The 25176-nt window shown below is 43.4% G+C and overlaps 2 protein-coding genes across 2 annotated transcripts in view; one reads left to right on the forward strand and one right to left on the reverse strand.

Annotated features, from left to right (window-relative positions):
- LOC118771895 (palmitoyltransferase ZDHHC17) overlaps positions 1-6336 on the forward strand; it is a 31927-nt gene extending 25591 nt beyond the window's left edge. Inside the window, exons 11-17 of the mRNA XM_036520040.1 lie at positions 248-372; positions 1464-1526; positions 1830-1923; positions 3321-3404; positions 4462-4619; positions 5317-5411; positions 6018-6336. Of these exons, the coding sequence (XP_036375933.1) occupies positions 248-372; positions 1464-1526; positions 1830-1923; positions 3321-3404; positions 4462-4619; positions 5317-5411; positions 6018-6156 (758 nt within the window). The 3' untranslated portion in view covers positions 6157-6336. The remainder of the gene's footprint in view (positions 1-247; positions 373-1463; positions 1527-1829; positions 1924-3320; positions 3405-4461; positions 4620-5316; positions 5412-6017) is intronic.
- Positions 6337-9452: 3116 nt separating this feature from the next.
- On the reverse strand, positions 9453-18622 carry LOC118772002 (cysteine and glycine-rich protein 2-like). The gene is made up of 6 exons (XM_036520222.1): positions 18558-18622; positions 14872-14990; positions 12956-13124; positions 11947-12076; positions 11003-11096; positions 9453-9724 (listed from the first exon to the last, which is right to left on the reverse strand). Exons 2-6 carry the CDS (start codon positions 14981-14983, stop codon positions 9648-9650), a joined length of 582 nt encoding a protein of 193 aa, XP_036376115.1. The 5' UTR covers positions 14984-14990; positions 18558-18622; the 3' UTR covers positions 9453-9647.
- Positions 18623-25176: the final 6554 nt, after the last annotated feature.

Raw genomic sequence — 25176 nt, forward strand, 5'->3', positions numbered from 1 at the left:
TCTGTATGACACCCTCACAGGTGTAGGGGTGTCTGAAATGCTCACTGCTCTGCCTTTTTAACAAGTGCGTGTTGGTCGTGTTAAAATCAGACTCGGTTTTCAGAGACCCCAGGAATAATGGGCATGTGTGTGCACAAATTACGCTTCTGATGTTAGTTGTGTGTGGCAGGTCTTCCCCAGGGGTATTCGGAGTGAGGGGGGGGTATTTGTCGTTCCTCAGAGCAGCATACTCCTTAACTCCCCTCACATCTCTCCTTTGTATCCATCCACATCCCCTTCCTAATCAACAGCATGGCGCTCTTCTACAACTTCGGCAAGTCCTGGAAGTCTGACCCCGGGATCATCAAGGCCTCAGAGGAGCAGAAGAAAAAGGTTATTACCTGCATTGGAGGTCACCTGTTAGCTTTTCAATGAGAGAGTAAAACCCAGGGAAAGTGTTTGGTTGGATGCACCCAACATTTATAAATCACACTAAACAATCTCTCTGGGGTTCACCAGTTTCCAATAATTAATTTACTTAATAATTGCTTCTCGGAAACATAAAATTAATTTCAAGCTCCAGTTAGATACCCATGATAATTGTAGGGGGAAATGATTTTTTTTATTATTTAATTTTTCTGAGAGCTCTGGGAGCCCTTTGTGCTGTGAACCATGTCTGCTCTTTGTTCTGTCCCATCTGATCTTTGGGCCTTGACCACCACGGCTCTCTCTGATCAGCACAGGGCCTTTGGCCTAAGGCCAGAAATGCTGAACATCCAACGGTCCAAAATCCCTCATTACTGCGTACTGAGCGAGCGGAACGGGCGTCTGGTTCCAGTGACCAGCTCCCCTGTCGTTCACATTAATGAGTGTTAGACACTGAACCGTGATGTGGTCAGCAGTCTTTACAGCCGATAGACCTCTCTGTGCATCGCTGTGCTCCAAAATGCTATCAGTGCAGAAACCCTCTGCCCTCATCCCTTGCCTGCTCAGAGCTCCCTTCAGTACCCAGACTCCATCAGATCTGCCCTTGCCTGCTTGCCCCTGCCGGCACGACGGCCGCCGTGGCAATGCTGAGGAGATGGAACGCACAGATATCCCACCTCAGTGAAAACGTGCCGTGATGCCAAGATCGAGGAATTCAAAACGGACCACCTTCACGCAGCGCCCCCCATCCCCCCCCCCCCCCCCCCTAAAAAAAAAACAACCAAGAAGTAAAAAGATCATAAAACAAGGCATTCTAATTACCGTTTGTTCCAATCATTTTAATTATAGAGTTTAGCGCTTTTATTGGTTACTTGACTTGGCAGGTTGAATGGCTGTAAATACTCAGGTACTGTTCTACAGCTACGTGTGGAAATGCGCAGGAAAAAATGCACCCACGCAGAGCCCCGGGGACATGCAGTGTTGCTGCTGTGAGAGGATCTGGCTATTTGTGGTGCAGAGATCTACCTCACAGCTGCTGTTTCCCTTTCTATTTCCAGACCATCGTAGAGCTGGCGGAGACGGGAAGCTTGGATCTCAGTATATTCTGCAGTACCTGCTTGGTAAATGCCCTGTTTTTATAAATAGTTTTATTTGTTACTCTTTGATCTAGTCTAGGGAAAGCATCGGGTATAGTTATTCCCTCCCAGTGTGTACCTAAATTTAGTTAGAGCAACAGTTGATAACGGTAATACCTCCCTCTTTAAATAAACTAAAAGTGCTCAGAATAACCTAATTTCAGGTAACCTCATTTCCTTGCTCTCACTTTTCAAGTATGTTGCTCCCACCGCTTCATAACTGAGTGCATATTGCTAGGAATGGGAAGGAAGTTTAAAACGGCTGTGTTCTGAAATTTTGTCCCGCAGATACGGAAGCCTGTGAGGTCCAAACACTGCGCCGTGTGCAACCGCTGCATCGCCAAGTTCGACCACCACTGCCCCTGGGTGGGCAACTGTGTGGGTATGTAACAAGCTCGTCCAACAGCGCTGTTTCCCCGGGTTCCATCACAGCTCGACACCTCAGCTGCACGATATTTTCCCCCCGTTTGAATTATGGGCTTCATTAGTTTTGACTGTCAGTCTGAGAAGAAGCGCATGGCTCTGTTTAATATCAGCCCGCTCCCACATTCATTAGCGCATTGGCAGGAGATTGAAAGGAAAGGAGGGAATCTTTATAGCCTCATTTGGCATCTGCAAAACTTGGGGGGGGGGCTGCTCGTTTTGGGTATGTCGTAACGGCGTGCAGGTAATGAGCAGGTGCCTTTCGACCCCCTGTGAAGTGCCTTCCGTCCCACACTGAAGGCTTCACTGAGGGTATAGGAGGTATTGACTTAATGTGCTCTGGGGTCATTTTAGCCTTGAGAAATTAAATGGGCCCTGAAGAGTCCATTTGTTTTGTTGGGGACAGCCGCGACAGAGCCTCAGGGTTTTGCTCTGGGCTCGTCCGCCTTCTTTGGGCAGGGGTCCATGTGGCACAGGGAAGTTTCCAGCCAGTTCTAATCAGCTGTAGAGACAAAAGACAAGGGATGGGAGGTCTGCATTTCACAGTCCAGTTTGAAGGCTTTGTCGTGTCATTTTATGATGTTGAATGAAAATACTTCCCTGCTACTGCAGAGTACTTGAGTTCAGGTCATAGATAAATGTTCACTGACACAAGACCTCAAACAAACCCCTGAAAGACCAGCTGTTATTTTAGTAATGTAATGTGTATCTGCTAGTCACAGAAATTATTCATACCATGTGATTCCAGCTAGAAACCCAAATCTATTCTTTTACTTTACCTGAATGCACAGGTAACATCAACAACAATTGAGGAGACCACACCCTGGCATTCTCTGCATATTCCCCTCAAAGTCAGTAAAAATTGCATTTTGCATACTGCAAGTGTACACTAAAATTCAGCCAAGTATTGTAAAGGTTTAACCCTTCTTCCTCACAGCTTGTAAACATGTTGCCCGAGGTTGTTTCGCTGTATCAGTCAATGACGACTCGACAGCCGATGGCAGCACCACACCTGCTCACAGAAGCAGGCCATGCAGGACTGAAGCGGAGTGTGGAGGAGTGTGACGGAGTGCCGTCACTACGGTTGAGTATGCGCTCTGACTGCCATACCAACGAGCCTGGCTCATGTTTGGTACCCCGTAGACCCGGGTTCGAGGCCGGGTGGGGTGACTGCTCTCGCCCTTCACTACAAGGAGCCTGGCAGCTGCTCTGCTCTGATCAAACCCTCCATCTGTCCCCACTCCGTGCTTGCTTGGAGGGGAGCCAGGCCCAAGGAACCAGGGAGGGGGTGGAGAGGGTCAGATAAGGAGATGTGACTAATCCTTTTTCTCCCCCCCTTTGTGTACCTGCATTCAGGAAGTGGGAATCACCGCTACTTCATGGGATATCTCTTCTTCCTGCTCTGCATGATCTGCTGGATGATCTACGGCTGCATCTGCTGTAAGTGGGAGTCACACAGTCAGCCCCGGTGCGGTGTGGTACTGAGCTGATGTGTTGATGAGTTGCGTTACTGATGCTGAAGTTTGTTACTGATGCTGATGTGGCGTGTTTAAGAGCTGATAGGTTGTGTTACTGTGCTGACGTGTCGTGTTACTGTGCCCACGTTCTCCAGCATGCGGTGCCTTCCTAGCAGTATCAAACTGCTTAAGGCAAGGCTACTGCCAGGCATTCATTCTCCTGCTGCCTCAGTATATTTTCGGATAAATTTTTACCGCTTGAGTGTTTGTTGTGAGTTTGTTGCAGTGACTTATCACAGTCACATTGTACTCCCTCTATAGTTCAGCAGGTTTACTGTCAGCTGTTTTTAAGGTTGTTTGGGGCCACAATGTAATCACATAATTGAGTATGGATTTTTTAAATTGGGTTTTATTTAAATTAGATTTATCCTGTCTCAGCGCGGAACCAGCAGCCTTATAAAAAGCAGGTCTAGGTCAACATTTTTTAACTTGGGTGGCGGGTGGAGGATCAATGTTCAGCTCCAGTTTTAGAATCTTGAGTAGAGAATGCAAAGTAAAATACTCTTATTGTTCCTAACTGGAGGCATTTATCTGAGAGAAAAAAAATCTCTGGCTTTATTTTCAGCCATTAGGGAGGCTAGTACATTACTGTGCGTGATAGTAAATGGTAAATGGACTGCATTTATATAGCGCTTTTCTACTCATTTGAGTACTCAAAGCACTTTACAGTTATATGCCTCACATCTACCTACCAGTGGCAGAGGCTGCTATACAGGCTTACCAACTGGCCACTGGGAGCTGTTGAGGGTTCAGTGTCTTGCTCAAGGACACTTCGACACTCTGCCAGGATGAGCCAGATTCGAACCAGGGACCTTCCAATCCCCAGTCGACTTCTCTATCTCCTGAGCCACTGTCGCCCCCCATAGTATCAGGCCAGGCTTTAAAATTACCTGAAGACTGCCTGAAGATCAGTCTCTGATAAGTGTCCCTTTGTCTGGACCCCCCCACCCCCACCCCATCTCCCACTCCCCACCTCGCAGACTGGAGGGTCCACTGCGCCACCACCTACTCCAAGGACGGCTTCTGGACCTACGTGACGCAGATCGCCACCTGCTCGCCCTGGGTGTTCTGGATGCTCCTCAACAGCGTCTTCCACTTCATGTGGGTGGCCGTGCTCATCATGTGCCAGATGTACCAGGTGAGCTCCCGTCGCCAGGTGCGGCCGAGCGTCCGCGCCAACCGGCCGTCCCCGCTTGCGCTCCTGCATTGTCACAGAGATGAGTGACAGACTCGTGTATGCGTAGCGGTCAGTTCTCCGGTGATCCTCAGAGGGGAAGTGAATAAGAGAAGTGGATGATGTACCTTAGTGTTTCTCCAGCACCTCTTCCTTATTCTACTATCTCACAAAAGCAGCAGCTAATATACAGTATGAACTGCTGTAGTTGGTAGAGCCTCCATAGATCATATGTCCACAGGTCACTTCTCCACAGTGTAAGAGAGGAAAAAACATGACACAAGGCACCGTTTTGATATCGCTCAGTTTGATATCACTTCCCCTTTCGAAGCCAGTTTAAAGCTGTTTTGTCAGGTCAAAATACTTTGTAAATTTGTGACTTGTGTGCTTTACCCATTGAATTCATCTGTACTTTTAATTCCTATTGACTGAGACTGAATTGCCCATTTGAATGCTTGTTTGCAGTACCCTAGAAAGGCATCAGAACTATTTACTAGATTTCCTTTGCATTGCGGCTGGCAGCAGCCCGTGGTTAACAAGCTGTGTTAAGGTATTTTAAGACTGCAGGCGGAACATGCGAACACGCAGGCATCTATTTAACATCTTTTCTGAGGCTCCCCAACTGACGATCTCCCTTTGTTTCATCTCTTATCACACTCAGATCGCCTGCCTGGGCATTACCACCAACGAGAGGATGAACGCCAGGAGATACAAGCACTTTAAAGTCACAACCACGTCCATCGAGAGCCCCTTCAAGTGAGTATGCACCCGCATTTTCCTGAGATGTGACTGTGGTGTGTCAGGGGTGCGGTCTTTCAGGTTTCTCCTGAAACCGTGATGGGGATTGTGGGATACCGGTGTCTGACATGCTGGCTATGTCCTGCTCTCTTTAATAACAGGGGTAGGGAGCCCATGTTCCTAGAGGGCTCTGGGGTATGCCGGTTTTCGTGGTACCTCAACACAAGATTTAAACCAAGATTTAAAACAGTGAGCCAACCCACCTACTGGTTCCAGTGTAGACTGGATGCTGACTGTGTTGCCATCCAAGCAGCTGCTTGTGTGGCCCTGCTGGAGTATGGGTTTCTCACCTCCTAAACCATCAGCACTCATTGCTGGGAATGTGAAGACAGTGGTTGGTTGACCCTGGTGGTGGAGAGTGGGGTTTGGAACATAGCCTGCAGGCAACATAGCCATTCGCAACATGGGCTGAAAAACCCAGCCCTAGAATCCTCTGACAGGGCTAGAAACAAACTCACCAAACCAGAAGAGGGGAAATTCAGTAAAGTGAATTCAACAAGGCATGGGGATTTCACTGGTGGTTTCTAAGATCCCGTTTCTTTCTCTCTCCCTCCTTCTCTCCAGCCATGGGTGCATACGAAACCTCATAGACTTCTTTGAGTACCGCTGCTGCGGCCTGTTCCGGCCGGTGATCGTAGACTGGACCACTCAGTACACAATAGAGTACGACCAGACGTCCGGGTCGGGCTACCAGCTGGTGTAGCAAGCCGCCCCAGGGTTCCGGAATCCCATCGGAATGAGGCCGTTCTCGGAAGCGCCTGCCTGGATTACTTACCTCCTTCACTGGGACTGAAGTCAGCTGGGACGAGCATGCGGTAACAGGACACGACGACGAAACCAACCAACCAATAAGCATCACCGGAACACTGGAGCCCCCCCCCCCCCCCCACCCACCGTGACTCCTCCCCCCGTTTCCGTCTCGCGTGGACAGTGTGCAGCTGCCAGCTGTGAGGGGAAGGAGACAGACGAGGAGGGCTCTAAAAAGGGATTTATTCATTCTCTAAATGGGAGTTACACATCACAATATGTGAAATTTCCATCTCTTCGGTTTTTTTTCCTTTTTGCTTTTGTTTTTTATTGATCGTTTCGTTTAATTTTGTTCTCCATTTATTAAGCTTTTTCAATGTTTTCTGGGTTTTCATATATGAGCTTGAAACTTAACTGTTCCATAAAGTCCCTGGTCCCCCTCAAGGATTGATATTAAGGGGGTGTCAGTATTGTAAAGAGAGACCCCCTGTCCAGGATCAGGAGATTTGGAAGGTGCTCCTTCTGTGGTTGGCAGAGGTCGCTTTTTACCGTTTTGGAATTCAGATTTAGTGCAGGTCACCAGAGTGTGACCCGGAGGGATTGTACTGAAATGTCTGTGCTGAAAAATGTTACCATTACCTTGGTATATTGATAATGTGACAAAATACAAATAGGTTATTTATGAAAAAGTGTAGAGATGGAGGATTGTAGAGCTCATTTATGAAAGTGGGGGTTTGAAATGTGTTCTAATCATATCGTATACAATGAAAAAATCATGTCTGTATATTTATTTTTAAAGATATTTGTAGATAAAAATTAGGTACCATCAGCTGTTTAGGTTTAAAGAAATGTAAGTTTTATTGTCAGAGCCTTTAGCTATGTCCCTCCTAAACTAACTTGACAGGGTGCATACAGAGCTGTAATGGATAACAAAACGTGCATATGTATGTACATGTGTATAACTTAATATATATTTTAGAAAGTAGCCATGACTACATGTGTGTCTTACAACAGCAAAAGCCATCACGAATGGGGGAAATTTATGGAATGGTTAAATATGATCGTTTACAAGAATGGTTCATTCCATGCGACTGTTTTATTATTTTTTTTTGTCTGTTTTTTTGTTTGCATGTTTTTCATACGACGTTGCACTGATGATGTTGGTTTTTGTCTCGTTGTCACCGAAGGAAGGGGCTGATTTTCGAGGAATACTTCCATGTTTACAGTGAGAGAAAGAGGCCCCAGGCTCCATGTCATGGAAATGTGAAAAATTGTGGTCGCCGCCAACCCCTTTTCCTCTTTTTATTTTTCCTTCTTCAGTTTTCAGGCGAGCGGACTCTTTAAGAACCAGCGACAGGATTAACACAAGTGTAAAGAATGTGCGTCTGTACATAAATTATGTAGTGTGCCCCCCTTTTTTCTGTCAGTGGTTTTTGTCAGTGCTAGTTGAAAGCTGCTCATTTTAATTTCATTCAACCAAAAAGAAGAAAAAAAAAAACTGTGTGACTGTAGCTTTTAGTGATGTCCGATACTGCTGTCTATAGGCATATATATACCTGCAAGTACTCTGCATGAGTGATGCTTGGAAATCGGGCTGTCTCCATGTTCTAGGTCATACTTCACCGTCAGCCGTGCAGCCCAGACCCTTTGTCTTAGCAGATGGGGGGGCCATGCATCTGTAAATTGTGAATGTTTAGTATTTGCAAGTCACTTTCATGCTTTTTTATACCCCACATCGTGTAGGTATCTTTGGTAGTGCAAGTTGTCCATGGTCTGCAAGTGGCCAATAATCAATCAGCTGCTTGCAGAGGTGTAATATATTTGAATGTTCCATATTTGGGGGTGGGGTGGGGAATGTAAATTCAACAAAGGTGTTTTTTTTTTACCTTCCTTTTTCTATGTTATTGTCATAATTTCAGGGTTTGTGATACCACTGGATGTACAAACTGTAAAGCAAGCTGCAAGAGACATTTACACAAAAATAAGAATTATGTTTTTTGCTGTCCTTACCTGGTTTTATGCTGTAATCCAATACCTGAGAAGGAGCAGGCCTTTGTGATGCACTGGTGGAATAAGACTGCATCAGGCATAGAGGTGATGTATTACAGTGCCAGCCTGTCCTTCAGACCCTGGGTTGAGGTATTCATGATAATGCACATCCCAGAGATGTGCCAGTTTGGACGTGCTTTCAGGAAACGTGATTAATAAGAACATTTAATCGTTCTTCCAAAGTAAACCCCCTCCCCTCCCAGTGTGCCCCCGTGTGAAAAGCACAGGAAAAATATAAAATGTTTCATGTTTTTTTTTTTTTACAGTGCCTCTCTTCCTGCCGTATATCAGCAACATACATCCGCTTCAGATGCAAACATACCGGGCATGGAATTATAAAAGCTGCAACAATACGAAATGTATAAATATGAAAATATCCTTGTGCTTTTTTAAAAATGAGATTTAATCAGAGAAGTGGCTTGAGGGACGTTCCTCTTTTGTGAGTTAGGTGAGGTTGAAGCAGTTGAAGCCTTTTGTGTCCAAAACAGAATCTTGCTTATAAGATGTAAAATATTCAAGGCTAACCATTAAAATAGCTCATGTTTAAAAAGAAATATATACGATGCAAGTTTTGCAAACAAAAAGTCGTTCTTGGTCCGTGTAACCCGAGATGTTTTTCCTCAAGATTATTGCTAAACTTAGTCCGTATTCCCCCTCTGTTTATTGTCTGTGTATGTTTTTTTTTTTTTATTTTATTTTAATAAAAGTTAACACCAGTCACAGTGCTTCACTGTGTGCAAACCTCTCCACGTCTCCACCTGTGCCAAGTACTTGCATATCCTTTGCTTCCAGGACCTTTGTTGAACAATATATATGGACATCAGACTAACCCCACCAATGTTACTTTGAGAAGATGGCTCTCCATTCTCCATCTATTCTGTGGGATTTTGTACACTACTAATGAAATAAACATGGCCTATTATGTAACAGATGGGCTGGTAGCCTTGTGTTCCGGGCGTGGCCATTGTTTTTCTCATCGCATACAACGCATACTTATCTGATTGGTCTAAATGTGTCATTCAGGGTGTTTCGACCAATGAGAGGAGTGTGAGAAGGGAAAAGCAATCAACACAATTCAACACAATTACTTGTTAAGCGTAACTGGACTGACTAAAACTGGCAAACTAACACATTACTTTAGATGTCTGTGGTGCTAGAGTCATACTTGTAATTTTCCCAGCACAAACAGTATTGACACAGTCCTGTGTTCTGGAAAATCTTTATTAATTGCACAACAAAAAGACAAAAGGCCAACCTAATTTTTGTACAGTAAATCCCATCCCATCCAATTCTAGTGGAATAAAGCAAGTCTGTTAGGTTAAGAAAAACTGGTGTCTACAGTCTGAAAGAAATTTACAAAGCGACAATGTTCCTGATGGGCGTTGGAGATATGATTCATCACTGTGCGTGGACGAGGGCACCCGCCCCTTGACCGTAGCCAAATCCTTTGGGGCCAAAGTTCTTAGCATAACAAGCTGGAAAGGCAAACAAAAGTAAAACACGCATTTCATTTAGTCAGAGGTATAGCCTGAGACACGCATTCACATTCGAGCTAAGGGTCCAAGTCTAGTTAGCGTTAGCAGTCTTAAAGTTAGCAGTGTATTAAGTACTGGAAAATAATTTAACTGTCGGGTCTTTGGGAATCTTGGGTTTGCCTGGGTATTCAGAGCACTACATTCATGAAATGTGTTTTCCCTCAGAGACTCCACTAAAAATGTAGCTGGATAAACAGGAAAACTGTTTATCAACGTGCAATGCTAAGCTTTAAATGTGGCCCTCGATATGTCTGCTGGGCAGATGTTATTATTTACCAGTGCTTAAATTACTCCCTCTCCCCAGATATTTCTTCTGCTCCAAAGCATTACACTTGTCCTTCCTAAGAGGCTGTGAATCTATTACAGTAATCACTGTGCCACAGATGGCAAACAGAAGCACACCAAATCAGACAAAGGGCTTAGACAAGCTGGCACAGATGCTGGGTCCTCCAAACTGCAGTAAAAGGCGTTAAATTGAATCTGTATGTATTTGACCGCACTGCTGCAAGAGGGACACGTGTAACCGTTTGTGTGCGTTTAGATCCAGCTGAGAAAATTGAGATGCAGCATTCCTCCTTGTCCGCGCCAGGTTTTGTGTCAGCCAACCCTCCCGATGGCTCCCCGAGGGGATTCTCCCCGCGCTTTAACATGCGCTAACAGCATCACACAAGCAAAAAAAACTTCTGTGAGGATGTGTTGGGGCAGAGGCCTTTTTGAAACACAAGACCTCAAACAGAATTGCCTTTGACATGTTGCTACATAGCTGTCAATCTCTCATAACTAGGACAGGAAAAAAATATGATTGGGCTCACATCCCGGGCGCTTACAATGCAACTGAAGAAATGTGCGTGCTGTTAATATGCATCACGGGGGCGGCAGTGTAGCATAGTGGTTAAGCAGCCTGACTGGTTGCCGGTTCGATTCCCCCTGCTGGGGTACTGCTACTGTACCCTTGGGCAAGGTACTTTACTTACTTAATTGCCTCAGTAAATATCCAGCTGTAGGAATGGGTAACATGTAAAAAATTGTAACCTATCTAAGTTGCTCTGGATAAGAGTGTCTGATAAATATCAGTAATGTAATGTAACATTTGATTGAAGTCCCTGATTTTTTGCTCTTTTGTTTGTCGGTTCTGATCCAGCTCCTCAGACACAGATTTATCGTGGCGTGTGCCTCTGTCCCTCGTGTTTCTGTCTCGGTAATGTTTGGGAAGCTCACCTTTACAGTAGATCTCTCCGTCCTTCTCTGTCTGGGTGGTGGACTCCAAACTCTTCCCACACTTGGCGCACCGGAAGCAGTTCTTATGCCAGGGCTACATGCACAAAGAGATGGAGGATGTTTGAGGTCACACCAAAGAAATCAAAAGCCTTACACGGACAGGTGTGGATACAACAGTGACAAATGACTGCTTTGCTTTCCAGAGTAGAAGTAAAAGAAGACCAAAGTATAAAACACTGCAAAAATAGAATAAAGCCAAGGAGTCACATTATCATGTTATAAAACTTTCTGAACCTGTCCGAAAAGAGTTGAATGATTGCTCATCCAAGACAAAATGATATAATATAATGCAACAGCCGCATTATATCAGCTTATCAAGCTAATTAAATCAGTTTAAAGCTCTTTGTTCATCGACAGTTTTGGCTTTTAAGATCAAGGTCCCATGACAACACAACCCATCTCTCACATTAAATATCCAGGTGCAGGGGATCTTTGTGGCCTTCCCAAAGCACCATGTGTTATCAATCATGCACACTAGTGTACGCACTTCCCGGACAGCACAACATTAAATATTTAAATCCTTCATGGTCTGCAAAGGGCAACCTTCCAAACAAGCTTCAAACATGTCACTTGGCGGATAAGTTGAAAATCTGTACGAATCCGTGAGGACACTGCGTATGTCTGACCTGACTCTCCTGCACTAGCATTCCACACCATCTGCTCAGAGGCTGGCGCCTAAGGCCAAAGTTTATGAAAAGCTGAACCTTAGGGAAAAAAAAAGGTCTTTCTTTCTGTCTTATTAATAACATGGAAGGAACAAGGCCAAGCAACTCCAACTACAATAACCCTGTATTGTATCAATAATGGAGACTCCAGGTGGCTCACATTAGAGCTAGGCTGATGCAGTTCCCACCTCCCTCCACCCCCCCCACATCCCTCCTCACCTTGCCCGCCCCCATGACCTTCTCAGCAGCATACACCGACTCCCCGCAGCGAGCGCACTTCTCCGACCCGCCGAACTTCTGGGCGAACCTGGAAGGGTTGGGGTTGGTGGTGGGCCGATGGCCCTGAGTCCTGGAGGGGTGAAGAAAAGGTACGGAGGCAGATCAGGACCCCGAAAAAACCTCTCCCAGGGGCCCGCACCCCCAACCCCGGGTGGCCCCCGGAGCCTGGAGCAGCCGAACCTGAGGATGGGAAAGCTTCCCGGGACTGAATGGGCTGCATTGTGCGGAGTGCCATGGAGATCAGGGTCAGCAGTGCAGAGCAGGAGCTGATGTTACATAATGGAGTCTTTCATAACTACAATCATCTGACTCCTGGCCCCTGCTTCCAGTAAACAGCCCCTGGGTGAGGCTCCCGCCTGCGTCCAGACGGCTGCAGGCCGAGCACGGCCCATTGTGGCCAGCACTGAGACGTGTCCAGACCTGCGCCCTGACCCCTCTACACCTCGGCAATGCAGAGGTCAAAACCTGGGGAATGCTAAGAGGAGAGGTTGCTGTGTCTTAATGAAGCAAACCCGTCTCCTTTCTCACCCTTTCTAGGGTTTATCAGAGCCAGACCCTTCCACAGGCATTCCAGCCCTTCCCTTCCATCCCTAGCTGATCAGAGATCAGTGGGGACCTAAGGAATACTTTGGAAAACACCCTCTGACAAATGGGTTCCTGCAGGTGTTACGGACGCCAGTTCCTTTCAATAGCAAGTAGCTGGTGCACTGACTTGAACCATGCGATTTGTTTTTTGGTAAATGCAATACCTAAAAGGACAAAAAGTAAACTCCAGCGATGTCTGCTGAATGTGGGAATTGTGGAACGGGGTGTTCAATAACTAAAGTCAGATTGCATAAACCCTTTACAAGCCGTTTTCAGATGATATTAGTGTGACCTAACCCTTAAATCTAAATGAACCCGTCGCACGCAGTCAGTTCTTGGGATGGTTTCCATGGAAAACACTTACTCTTCCGGTTTGATCCCAAGCCTCTCTCCCCGGTCCATGTTCAAGGTCCCTGCGCCCTGACCGTAACCGTAGCCCTTGGGACCGTACTTCTTCCCGTAGCAGGACTTGCAGTAGATCTCTTTGTCATGGATGGCCAAAGTGGTGCTGTCCAGTCCCTTCCTACAGACCACTGCAGCCGAAAACAGCACAGTCAAGACCACTACAATCTGGCAGCAAGCATTTGGCATAGACACATGACAGCACTGGCACAGACACACGCTTCATAAAGAATCATTTTGTTCTCCCGCTGAAGAACATTACTGCATGGTACTCCATGTACTCTACAGCACAAAAGTCACCAAAAGGTCTACTAATGCACAACTTGCAGACGCAAGCCTACGTTGCAATTTATTTTTACACCTTTTGTCCACATTCCACAAAGAGCACAGATGAGCTATAGGCAGGGACAGGCACGGAGCACAGCGTGTTGAATTCCAGCTACCCAATTCCAATGGGTCAATCATAACATTATCAGATGAACAGACTCAAGTGGACTTTATCAGAACATTATGTGATGCATCAAACATATCCTGAATGACTCAGAGCAGCTCATAAGCAAGACACATTCCAAAACTCGATTAAGTAATAGAAGCTTTCCAAAACAACAATAAACATTTCAGCATAAAAATTTTCCACAGCGATCTTGTAAACAGTTTCTGCTCTGCTGTTAAATAAGAGAGCATTTTCAACAATGAAAGAACATCTCAAAATGTGTTCATGACTGTTTGCCAGGTACGCTTAAAATACAAATTACACATCTCATTTTGCATGTCAAAACAAGTAACCTACACCATCAGTTCTTCCTCTGCTAAAAACTATGATGAGATCATATGACAAAAACTACATAATGTCAACAGCGCACAGACAAGGCAATCCAAAGCATAAATGAATGAAAGGATTATTAATGAGAAAAACAGAACAACGTTCCTCAAAATGCATGTAACATTCATGTAAAAAAAAAAACCAAAATGGCAGGGGACAGAAACAAGCTCATTCCTGTTATTTACTTATCTTGGCTCAGAGTGAACAAAGCAGCTATTGAAACAGACAGCACTTCGAAAATAAACACTTCATGAGGGCCAGATTGCCTTGACGTTTCAGCAGCTAGGCATTAATCCAAAGCATGCGCCTGCAGTCTCAGAGGGCTGCGGCGTGATCACGTCCGGTTCTGCCCGAAACGCCTTTGCTGACACTTCATCAGGGCCAAAGGAGGAAATATGAGGATGCAGAAATTGCTGAAATTCTGTGCAACTCGGTGAAGCACACCTGGTTGCTTTTCTTAAAGACAATACCAGACCTAACCAAAATCTTCACTTTTGAACAATGCGTTTAAAAATGTGCCCTCAATTTTGACAGCACCCTCCTCCTGTCCTTAATTAACTAATGAGGTGGAATATTTCCATAAAGGACAAAGATACACAGCTCTTAAGTCTCTGAGGTTTCTTTTGCTCCCTCTGTAAATTAAACAAATGTATGGGTATTGAACCAGGGTCCTGAAATGACCTCCTTAGAATGATAAAAAAAAGTCAAAATCAATTTGTCATGAATAAAATGAAATATTGTAACATAGCCGAATTGCCAATAAAGTCCATACTGGCAGGAAATGAAACCAAGTGCACGTTATAGCAGACTCGTTGTTTTATTTAAAAACTCAACCTGCAGACTTTCCTCTCTGCTTTATTTCCATGTAGGAGTACAGGCTCACATAAAGGTTAAAAACTCCTTGGTTTTATTAAAAGGAACTGAAAACTGAAACATTAATTTAATAACTTAATGTGATTAGATAGAGCTCACAGCTGGCAGGCCTTCAGCCTTGCAGAGCAGCATAGCCCCTGACACATGGCATCCCTCAAAGAGGAGAAAACTGTCACACTCACTGCAGAGAAAGCAGCACTTGTGGAAGCTCTTCCCATCACACTGGACCTCCTCGGCATGGTACACCGTCCCCTGGCACGCCCCGCACTTGTTGCCACCTCCCCAGTTCGGCATGTCGGCGCTGCGGAGAGAAGAGGAACCGGCGAGGGTCTGAAATGAAGAATCGATCCCTAAAAACAGGAAGCTGAGGTATGTCCTTCCTGTCTCGTTTTAAGAACAGAAGAGGCCACGTCACTGACACCTTCCTGCCCCCCCCCCCCCCCCCCCCCCCGTGAACCACAGGCTAAGAGCAACAATACCGTCCCACAAAAACAGCCCTGTAGACATTGCTTAGGATAAGCAATACTGTCAAGTGTCCAGTCCTACAGACAGGGTTCCCAGAGGTTCATTGAGCAAGGGCTGAAATCAGCAGTAGAAAGCATTAGAAATCTTGTTTTTCCCCAAGTCATACCTATTTGTTCCACTTTTTGCCTTTCTGTATATAAGTGTTAAATGATCATAATGAACACAGCTACACCATGCGCACACTGTACGTTGAGAGTACTCGATCCAGTTCAAGTACGTACTTAACCTGCTAACATGAATCAAAGCAGGCCTGCTCTTAAACGTACAAGGTAGGGCAGGATTAATCTGCCCTAGATAAATTCTACATCTGTTTTCTTCACCAACACATGCTGATTGCTTTATAATCGTGACGCTCTGTATTACTAGACCACTTATTTCGGGTGAAGCATCAGCAGCGCACAGCTGCAGGCAAGACTTTTTCAGATTACTGTCAATAAGGCTTAGGGGAAAACAGGTGCCGTCAAAACAGTCTGCAGGTACAAAAGCTTAAGTAAGTCTGATGGCTAGCGGGAGCCAAGGGATGCAATTTACTGCACCCTGAGAATTCACATTAATCCAGACCCTGCTACACCAAGGAGGAAGAGTAAGAGGTAGCTCAGGACAATTCAAGTTGGCTAGATAGTGAACGCAGAGATTATACTGAATCAAGACATGTTTTGGCTCACCTTAGCATTCAGGAACATCCCGCGGTCAATAATAAACAATGAATCTTGGTGAGCTTGTGTACAGTATAACTTTAAATCATCCTTGCAGTTTAACAGCAGACGTGTAACAGTGTTTATTCAACAGGGCGAGCACTACAATACAGGCCCAAAGTAAATGTCCCAGAAGTATATATCTTTCAAAACACACCAAAAAATAGCGAAATCCCGGGAAGTCTTGGCATCACAACAGCATATGCTTCCCAGTGCAAAATAAACTCACATGTTGGGCTGCTCACCATATCCTTGGGGGTCCATACTTCCTGGTCAACATATATTAATGTTTCTGAAACACTGTATGTGATTCAATTAGACTGCACTCCAGACTTTCCCAAGCCAAATGCTTCCCACGATTGGTGAGATGACAGCAAGTTGTTGAACAGAGCATACTCTCATATCAAGAATAACTTAACAATGTTCACATTGCTGGGCCTGACTCACAGACAACTCACAGTGGAGCTGAAATGAAATTTTAAGCAAGACTCATGAAACTGAATTTAAGAGGCAACCTTCCCATCCGCATTCCGCAGCCAGCTGAGGGTACACAAATTTAAAGGAGGGAAAGTGATGATGTCACCACCCCGAAAAAAAAAAAACAATAACCTTATTTTTCATTAGCTCCACCGCAAGCTAGAGCTGCTCATTAATCAGGCATGAAAACACGCACATTATGAGGTTACCCAGCTTCCCCATCTACATTATTACAGACTGTGACATTCCCAAACATGGAGGATTGAAAGGAGACTGAAAATGAATTTCCCTCGGGGTATGGCGAAAGGGCCATGTTCTCTCTCAACCAACACAGCAAACCAATGTGCTTCAGGGTTTTGCGTGTATATTTAATATCAACCTCAAAACATCTTTGGCTAACACTTTTATCATTACAGCTGTTGGCAGTTTTATAATCATTTATTCATTCATTTTGAACCATACAGGATGTAACTGGAATTTATACAGTGAGTGTATAATGTGTGATAGCAAATGTGAGGTACTTTTCACCCAGTGAAGATTTCATGATGATGATTATTAAAACATCAAAAAACTGATAATGTGAAACACTGATAACACAGGTCACTCATTTTGGTATCCATGAAGCTTCCAACACTTGTGTTTGCTGTATTGACAGCTCTATGACTGCAGTCATCAGTGGTCAACAGCACATGAACAAATTTGGACCACACCATAGAAAATGAATATATCACTGTGGCAAAGTGGTAACCCTTAGTGATTAGTATGTGATCTACATTTTGTTTCCTACATTTGAAGAAACAGCAGAAGAACCAGCGGGTAGGTATATCATCAAAAATTCCATTTGAATCATCACAATTTGTTGACGATACTTATTAATAGCTGAGAACATTGTGGTGTTTGACATAAAGCCAATACAGAGCGCGAGCAGGGGGGTTGCAGATGGGGAATCTGGCAGTTTTCTTCTCCGAGTCGCCCAAAAATGCAGTTTAGGTGACCATACAGTATGGCTTTACGAATGTTGTGACCAAAAAAGACGTTGATCTAAGGCCGAGGTGACCGACTGACCGTCGATTTGTACGGTCGTTTGGTCTGGGTCAATGACTGCCCAATATGATCGTTATGCGAAACCACGGGAGACGCGCCACGAAGAACATCTCTTACCCTCCAGCGCGAGATGACCCATGCTTTACAACTGGCGTTACCTACCACAGGTAGACAGAGAACTTCTTCAGCTCACAGTACCCTTTATTATTTTTTATAAAGGTAATTTTTAGAGTCAGTTTTCGAAATGTAGCCTACATGACCACAGTAAAGTTGAGCCTTTTGTAGGACTGTAATACAAATTTACGCTGAAGTGAAAACCCAAATGTGAACAGAATTTTCTTCTTTGACGACCACTAATGTTATGAACAGCCGTCTTCTCCATCGAAGTTTGAAGTCAGAGCAACACTAATGGTAAGTGAAGCCTCCTTTAATTTGTTGCTCAAACGGTAATGACATATTTATAATATTTTTTAAATAAAATATTTCAGACACCCTGTTGACACTGTTTCACCGAGGGTTCGGCCAGTCATGCTTAAGAGAGGTATGTTAATTAGCAACCAGAACACCAATACACATACCTTAACAGGGAGTCCTCAATAATTACACGTTGTCACATGTCAGAAGTAAATATTTAAAACGAAAAACGAGATACTGATGGTATATATAGCCAAGGTTGACAAGCCTTATTGTTTTGGAAATAGGCCACTTGAATGTCGGTAAGATCATTTTCTCTCGCATACCCTAGTGTTCATAGACACTGCGACAACAGTAACTTTGCCCAGTTCACTGTACTATGAGGGTCGCAATTTTACTTTATTTCAGTCCAAATGTGCCCTTTACAGAGAGGCCAAAGTTTGAGAAGGATTTAAATATGAACGCGTCGTGTTCAATAGCGAGACTATATTTGAAACTAGTATATGTGCAGCCATCAGTAGCCTGCGAGCGCAGTGGCTGTCCTAACGCTTCAGCGGTCCCTACCTCTGCGAAAAGTCTCTGCGGGCACCCTCAGCCCGACACGTTCCCTTATTTCTCATACTGTTACAGACTCGTAAAGGTAGCATTAATGCAGGGTATTTCTCCCCTGTGTTAAAATTCAAAAACATAGTACATAAAATAACAATCCTTACGTTGTTAGCAGCTGTAGAAACCGCGTCCCGCGACGGATCTCTGAAGCTTTTTCAATGAACTCGCAGATGCGGGCTGAGTCATATTCGTGATAGGTGGAGAGAGGGAGGGATCTGGAGGCAGGGCGGTGCGTCACACGGGACTTCACACACACACACACACACACACACACACAAGAATTATCAGACTTGATTGTTCGAAATATTATACTTAAATTTTAATCCGTAGAAATACAACATGACTTGAGAAGAGAATATCCATTCCTGACAAACGAAAGCCTCTATCTGAACGTGAGTTTTGTAACCTCATGATGCATTGGCATATGAACGGTAGCCACGGGGAAAGTGCACCAGCAAAATCTTTGTAATGATCCCATATTATTGCATTATATGATCACTACACATCATTGAATACACATTGAATGAAATACATGTAAGGTTTCCGTGGATTTTTTTCTGAGAAACTAACCAAATTCAACACACCTGATGAGCGCATACTCATACTGTACGTGAGCAGGAACAGGCTACAATGTGTGCCAAACCTGCGTCTCATATACAGGCCACATCTGGAAGAGACTGAGCGCACAAGGCAGCCCTGAAATCGCATTTACAAAGCCTGGCTAGAAGCACCACATTGGTAGTGAAAGCCTTGCCAATGAAACATATCTGCTGTATAGGACTAGGAGTGTAAATTGATGCCTTTGCATTACGAATGAATGCAATGTAAACGAATGCAATGAATGTAATTCTTTTGGGGATGTCTTTTAGTTTTTCACAGGTTGTTTTTAAAGGTCTGAGTCAATGCGCTCCTTGAAAATCACAAAATACCCATTCTCTTTGAAGTCACACTATTTGTAAGCGTGTTTCTACACGATATGAACATGACACTGTATGTGACATTTAAGATGCTCACTTTATTGTCTGTATGCTGCTCATGTGAGTGAATGGGTTTTTCTACAGGAAAGAAAAAACCTTTTATCATTGATTTTCTGTACAGTACAATGATTGACAGGACATCACAATTTAAACACAATACAACACATGGCTATTTTGTGTTTCACTAAATCTTGTTTTATTGCCTCCATCAGTGGTGTATTTGAGGTGATAACACCTTAACTCTCTCTGAAAAAAAAACAGAAATCACATGCAAACAAACAAACATTGGTTGCCTGAACTTTGTGAGGTGAGATTGTTTGGTTGGCAAACTGTGCCCTCACAGTGCACACACTCCAGATAATCCTGTGTGTTCATAACAGAACAGCCCTACATTCTGTCAGCACTGTTAGATGCCTGCTTGGCAGCTTTCCATAAGTGCTTAAAAATAGACATGCCACTCTGCTCACATCTCTGCCAAAATCTGGGATCCATGTTTGATGGGACATGCAGCAGACACATTAAGAGACCCATTCAAGAGAGGGTTGGAGGCAATAAGCTATGCGTATCAGACCCCATTCACGTGTCAGTTAAAAATGAGACTTAAAAACACTACACTGGGAACATACACACCATCAGGCATCCCTTTGAAATCAATACCACTGTGTAAATGTATAGGCATATAGTTGTTCATAACCTAAAGGCCAGAGGTTTTGTCTGATTGGTGGTTTTAGGAACAATGCAATTTGATGAGAGAGATATAAGATAACCAGATATGTTCTCGTCTGGGTAAAAAGTTAGTAAGATCCATTTGTAATGCATTTGTCAGCTGTAATGGTAAAGTTTCATTCTGACAGTGCACACATTCTATGGTGTTAGACCCAGCACAGTTAAATGTACTGTGACCCCACTCATCTAATAATTATAATATTATTAATAATAAAATCATAATAAATCCAATAATACTTATATTTGTCAGTCAGGAAAGACTCGCTGAATCTTGCAATGGCCAGCCTTGCCATTCAAGAAAAGGAATAGTCAGTGATGCTATCATGTGGCTCTTTGTGTGTGTCGGTTCATCTGTTATTTAAATATTGTATTAACCCAAGAACCTTGCACCCCTCAATGCAGTTGACAGATTATGCAGTAACAGATATACATCTCTGTATGCACGGAGCAGCAAGTCTGATCAGAGGGTCTACAGGGTTATGCAATACGGGCACACAGGAGAAGTTTTGGGTTGCCATGGTGTCAGGTTTGCTCAGCTGGGAATGATGGATCCAGACTGGGGCATTAAAGCACAGGAACCCAAACTCACATTTGAATCATTTTTCCTGTCACTCTGGCTAATGTTGATTCAGGCACGCTCTGAAAAAAAGGGTGGGTTGGGGGAGACTTGTTTTCTTTTGTTAGAACTCCCTGCAGTTAAATAATCTTTTCTGGCATCTGTTTTAAATGAAAGTATTTCCTTGCATCCAAGTCACTCTTTTATGACCATTTTGAAAATACTTGGGGTAGGAGCGGGGTATGATTGATCTGAATCTGATTTTTTTTTTGTTGTTTCATTTTCAGATTAACTCACTTTCAAGTTTTTGTTATTTTTTCTGTTGTGGCTGTGATACTGTCTAGTAGAAATTAAGAAGCCATTTTCTGTCGGGTTGTAAAAATTAGATTCTCACGGTTTTCCAGGAACCAATTACAGTTGTCCATAGTATTAGGCATAGAAGCATTATGGATTGACAGAAATGCTTGTGTCATTTTCTCCTGAGGGCTGTTGCCTTGATTAATGGGAATTTAACTGCTCTTCATGCAGAAGTAGACCAATTACTTTCCATTCAGTTCTCTAGACTTTGTAGCAGACTGGCAGCTTTCTATGTAAAGCAAACATCCAGTAGACCTCTTTCTATGTTTTCTTTGTGTTTTTGTTTCTGTCTGTAATATATAATGTGTGTATGTGTGTGTGTGTGTGTGTGTGTGTGTATAGTAGCTACTTTATTTCCATGCAAAGACATATTTATGCAAAACCTGAGTCTTGGATAATGAATTAGTGTATATTATTCATTATACATGAAATTTGTAATGGTGACAGAAAACATTAATGCAAAACGCTGTCTCCATCTATAACACACCAGCTCAGCTTTGCCCCCTTGCTGCAACCGCAGGTCTTTCACAGGCCTCCTCAGAAGGGGCAGCTGATGTTGCAATAGGACTCCTCCTCTCCCTTTCTATGGTACTGGGACAGCCCCAATATGGGAAGTTTATGAACATGTGTTCCTAACTTAAAATCTGAGATATATTCAGTCAAACAACTTTTGAGTAATTCTTCCCTTTTAGAATCTCCACCAATTCAGTGTACAGACATCTCCACAGACAATATCACTATGGACTCCCTTATGATGCAATGCCATCATAAATCCCTGATTACAGTCTCTATCTGCAATCGGCATGCGTCAAGTACAAGGGCCTCTAAACCCGACTGAAATTTGTTCTGCATAAAACGATCACTCCGAATTCAGAAAAAGGGGCAGAAATAAAGAACTCCAAAGCAATCCCTCACGCGATAACAAAGTGTTCTCGGTCGTTTGCTTTGGCATGCCCAGGGCTTTGAGCTGGAAAGCAAACAGTAAGAAATGTAATTCAGAAAGAATTTATAGTTGTGGGGGAAAACGTGTGGACCATGAAAATGAAAAACAGATGGACCAGGTAGGTCTCTCCCTCTCACTCCCACTGGTCCTTTTATGGTAAAACCCTGAAATGGCGGGTTAAGGCTACGCTAATGGAGCTTTGAGGGTCTTTAAAAGACTGATTATATGAAGCCGAAACCCCCTTATTTTGTGGTTTATTTGGACCCAGGTGACACGCCACACACGCTGTCAGAGTGTGTTTCCATGTCTCCAGCCAACGGCCTAATTAGAGTTAAGAGGCTTAAGTGGCTCCTAAACTCCTCATTAACACAGGCAATGTATCGACAGAGCAGTCAGACTATTTGTGAATACTTCTGTCGTGTGTCGCCTTCATTGATTACTGCCGCCATACTCTGGTTCTAGTTAATTCTAGTCAAACCGGCATAAATAATCTGGCACATGACAATAAAGGGTGCAGTTCGACATAATGTTTTAATTTAAGTGTTTAAATCTGCTCATTTTGAAGGAACCAAGGGTTTAATTTTAAGTAATTAGCTACGTCAATACTCTGATTTTTTAAAGCATGCCCCCTGTTAACTAAAATTTTAACGAATGGACAGTACAGTGCTTTTAGGGACCTGTTTCGGAAGCTTTCATGAATTCCATTCCAAACCACATCCTCATTGTTACAACTTTACAAACTTGCGGTTAATTTCGATGGCGAACAGGTTTCTCCCTTGCAGCTATTGCTTAAAGTAAGGTTTTGTGTTTTGTGCCTGGAATTTGAATGAGATTCTTGCATCCTGTGGATAGGCTTTCTAACCAGGTATTTTTGCTGGTTCAGAATTTAAATACAATGAAGCTCTTGTCAGTCTGCTACACTAAATAAATATCTGGTTCTGGTTAGGACAGGTAAGGCAGAATAATTGGTCAGGTTGTCCCTGAAGAGATTCTTCTGTTTTTGAATCTGGCCATGTGTGTTCTTCATTCTCCCTGTGCAGCTGGAGAAACATTTCTTTTCTTGCTGCTGCTGAAGATTTTGCCGCTTGTATTTTTTTAAGGTAATGACAAAAACAAAGGTGGCACCACTTGAGGTAGTTTCATAGACCAGGGTTGTCTGTTTGCACCATATAAAAAGGGACGGTACTGATTCTGGGCTGGCTATGCATATAGGTGAAGATGTTCTAACACCTAGCCAACCACAGACACCAGGACAGGAAACATTGAACAACATAATATGTGTCTGAGTGCATTTTGTAAGAGACACTGTGCGACTGTTCTTCAAGGCTGACGTTTAAAAGCAAACATTAAAAGGATCACAATCACGGGGTAACTTTCATTCGATATTTGGCGAAAATGGTAAATTTTGAAAAAAATGATGCTGTGACAAATTACTTGAACAGTTCAAGCAGGGATCCAGTACCGATTACTTATCTCTGTACGTCTGAGTTCGTTTGATTTCAGTAAGACATGAGTCTCTGCATATTTTCCAGCACAACTTCAAAAGGTGGCGTGAGCTGAATCCAGGTTTAGTTATTTATTCTGAACCTGCCTTGTGTTCTAGTCCTGTATGTCAGTGCTACAATTCTCCCTGGCCAGTGCTCCAGTGAATCATTTATAACTTCTAGGTTTATTTGGAGCCGGTTGGTATTCCTCTAGGTACAACAGATTTGCAGGCTGAGCTACCTTCTAGCATTTGAAAAGAACTCGCAACAGGGGATGATCTTTAAACTGGTCTTGAGATTTCCCAGCTGTTTATATTGAACGACTGTAGATCTAAAATGCCCCAGGCTAAAAGAAAGTTATAAAACATGTTTGCTGTGAGACTCCTTGCAAAATTTAAAATGACAGATGCCAGCTGTATAATCTGTTCTCAAGATAAATGCACGATAAGAATGACATGTACGGCTGATTTATGACTTCACATTATCCGAGGTCTTGAGGCTTGATTTTTTTCAGAGCAATTTCAAATTTTTATAAATGGAAGGGAGTAAATCTTCACTAAGGTCTTATTGGGGTGCCCTAAGTGTAAATTTCCACACCTGGGAATATGATAATTGTGCAATAATTCAATATGGGGGGTCAAAGTTACACCTCTGGGCAGTAATTCACAAGAGGTTTATTACACTGGCAATAAAAAGGCTGTGTAGTGCAAACAAATACTAATGGAATATCTTTGTAGGACTGTAGGACTGACTTCATTGAAGGAGGCCCCACAAGTCCTTAGATGTCAAAGCACATTCAGTGCATTTTGTCATTTATACATGATATACTGCCACCTGTTGGCCACAGTGGTGTATTTTACATTAACGTCAGACTGTTTTACTGGTGCTGGAGTTTGGAAAGCATGATTTGTACCAACAGACTTGCAATCACATGAGGGAGAGGGTAGTCCCCTTTTAGGGAGCTAAGTGAGGATCTCACCAAAAATCTTTGAAAGTATGTACATATTAATCTTGTTTGGTCTACGACAGAGACGCCATGGTGCAGCTACTCTGTGAGGAATAGTGTGGTTGCGCGTTAACATGAAAAAGAACACTGAACAAAGGGACGCCACTAAAAAGAGCAATTACATTATAAGAAAAAGCATTAAATTAAACATGCAGTGCAACATACAAAAATGGTTGCGAATAAAATGATTCAGAACTCCACACATGACGTGCCATTGATAATTCTTGCTCTTTGGTGCAGATATATTCCACAAGTGATTCAGACGTGATTCAATTATAACACAAAAAAAAAATCATCTTTATTCATGTCTTACAGTACAGAGATATTTGAATTTGGCCCATTACAATCACTGGGTACTTTCCCACAAGTCATTATTCAAGTATGCCATTTTTGATTTTCATAGGCTTGTTTTAAAGAGAGCGCTGCTAAATACGTTACAACATGCATGCAGTCCTTCTTCCCTTGTTTCACTGCTGTATTAGTTTATATCTTTATGTATGATAGATACAACTGTTCCGTATTCTCAGAGAAGCACAAGCCAATGCTACACGCCCATACCTTTCGCTTTCCAGAATCTGAAAAGCCTCACATTCACTAGCACCATTTCACATTCTTGTGGTCATCGTTACATTATTATTTCCCCGATTATCAAGGCATTTCAAAACTGCTGTGGG

Source organism: Megalops cyprinoides, chromosome 25, assembly GCF_013368585.1.
Source record: "Megalops cyprinoides isolate fMegCyp1 chromosome 25, fMegCyp1.pri, whole genome shotgun sequence".
Lineage (NCBI taxonomy): Eukaryota > Metazoa > Chordata > Actinopteri > Elopiformes > Megalopidae > Megalops > Megalops cyprinoides.

Excerpts from the sequence above, each read along its gene's own strand:
- LOC118772002 (XM_036520222.1), bottom strand. The coding sequence starts at position 14,983 with ATGCCGAACTGGGGAGGTGGCAACAAGTGCGGGGCGTGCCAGGGGACG. Across the intron at positions 12,077-12,955 it reads CTTGGGATCAAACCGGAAGA|GACTCAGGGCCATCGGCCCA; the intron begins GTAAGTGTTTTC and ends TCACCCCTCCAG. Across the intron at positions 9,725-11,002 it reads CGGAGAGATCTACTGTAAAG|CTTGTTATGCTAAGAACTTT; the intron begins GTGAGCTTCCCA and ends TTGCCTTTCCAG.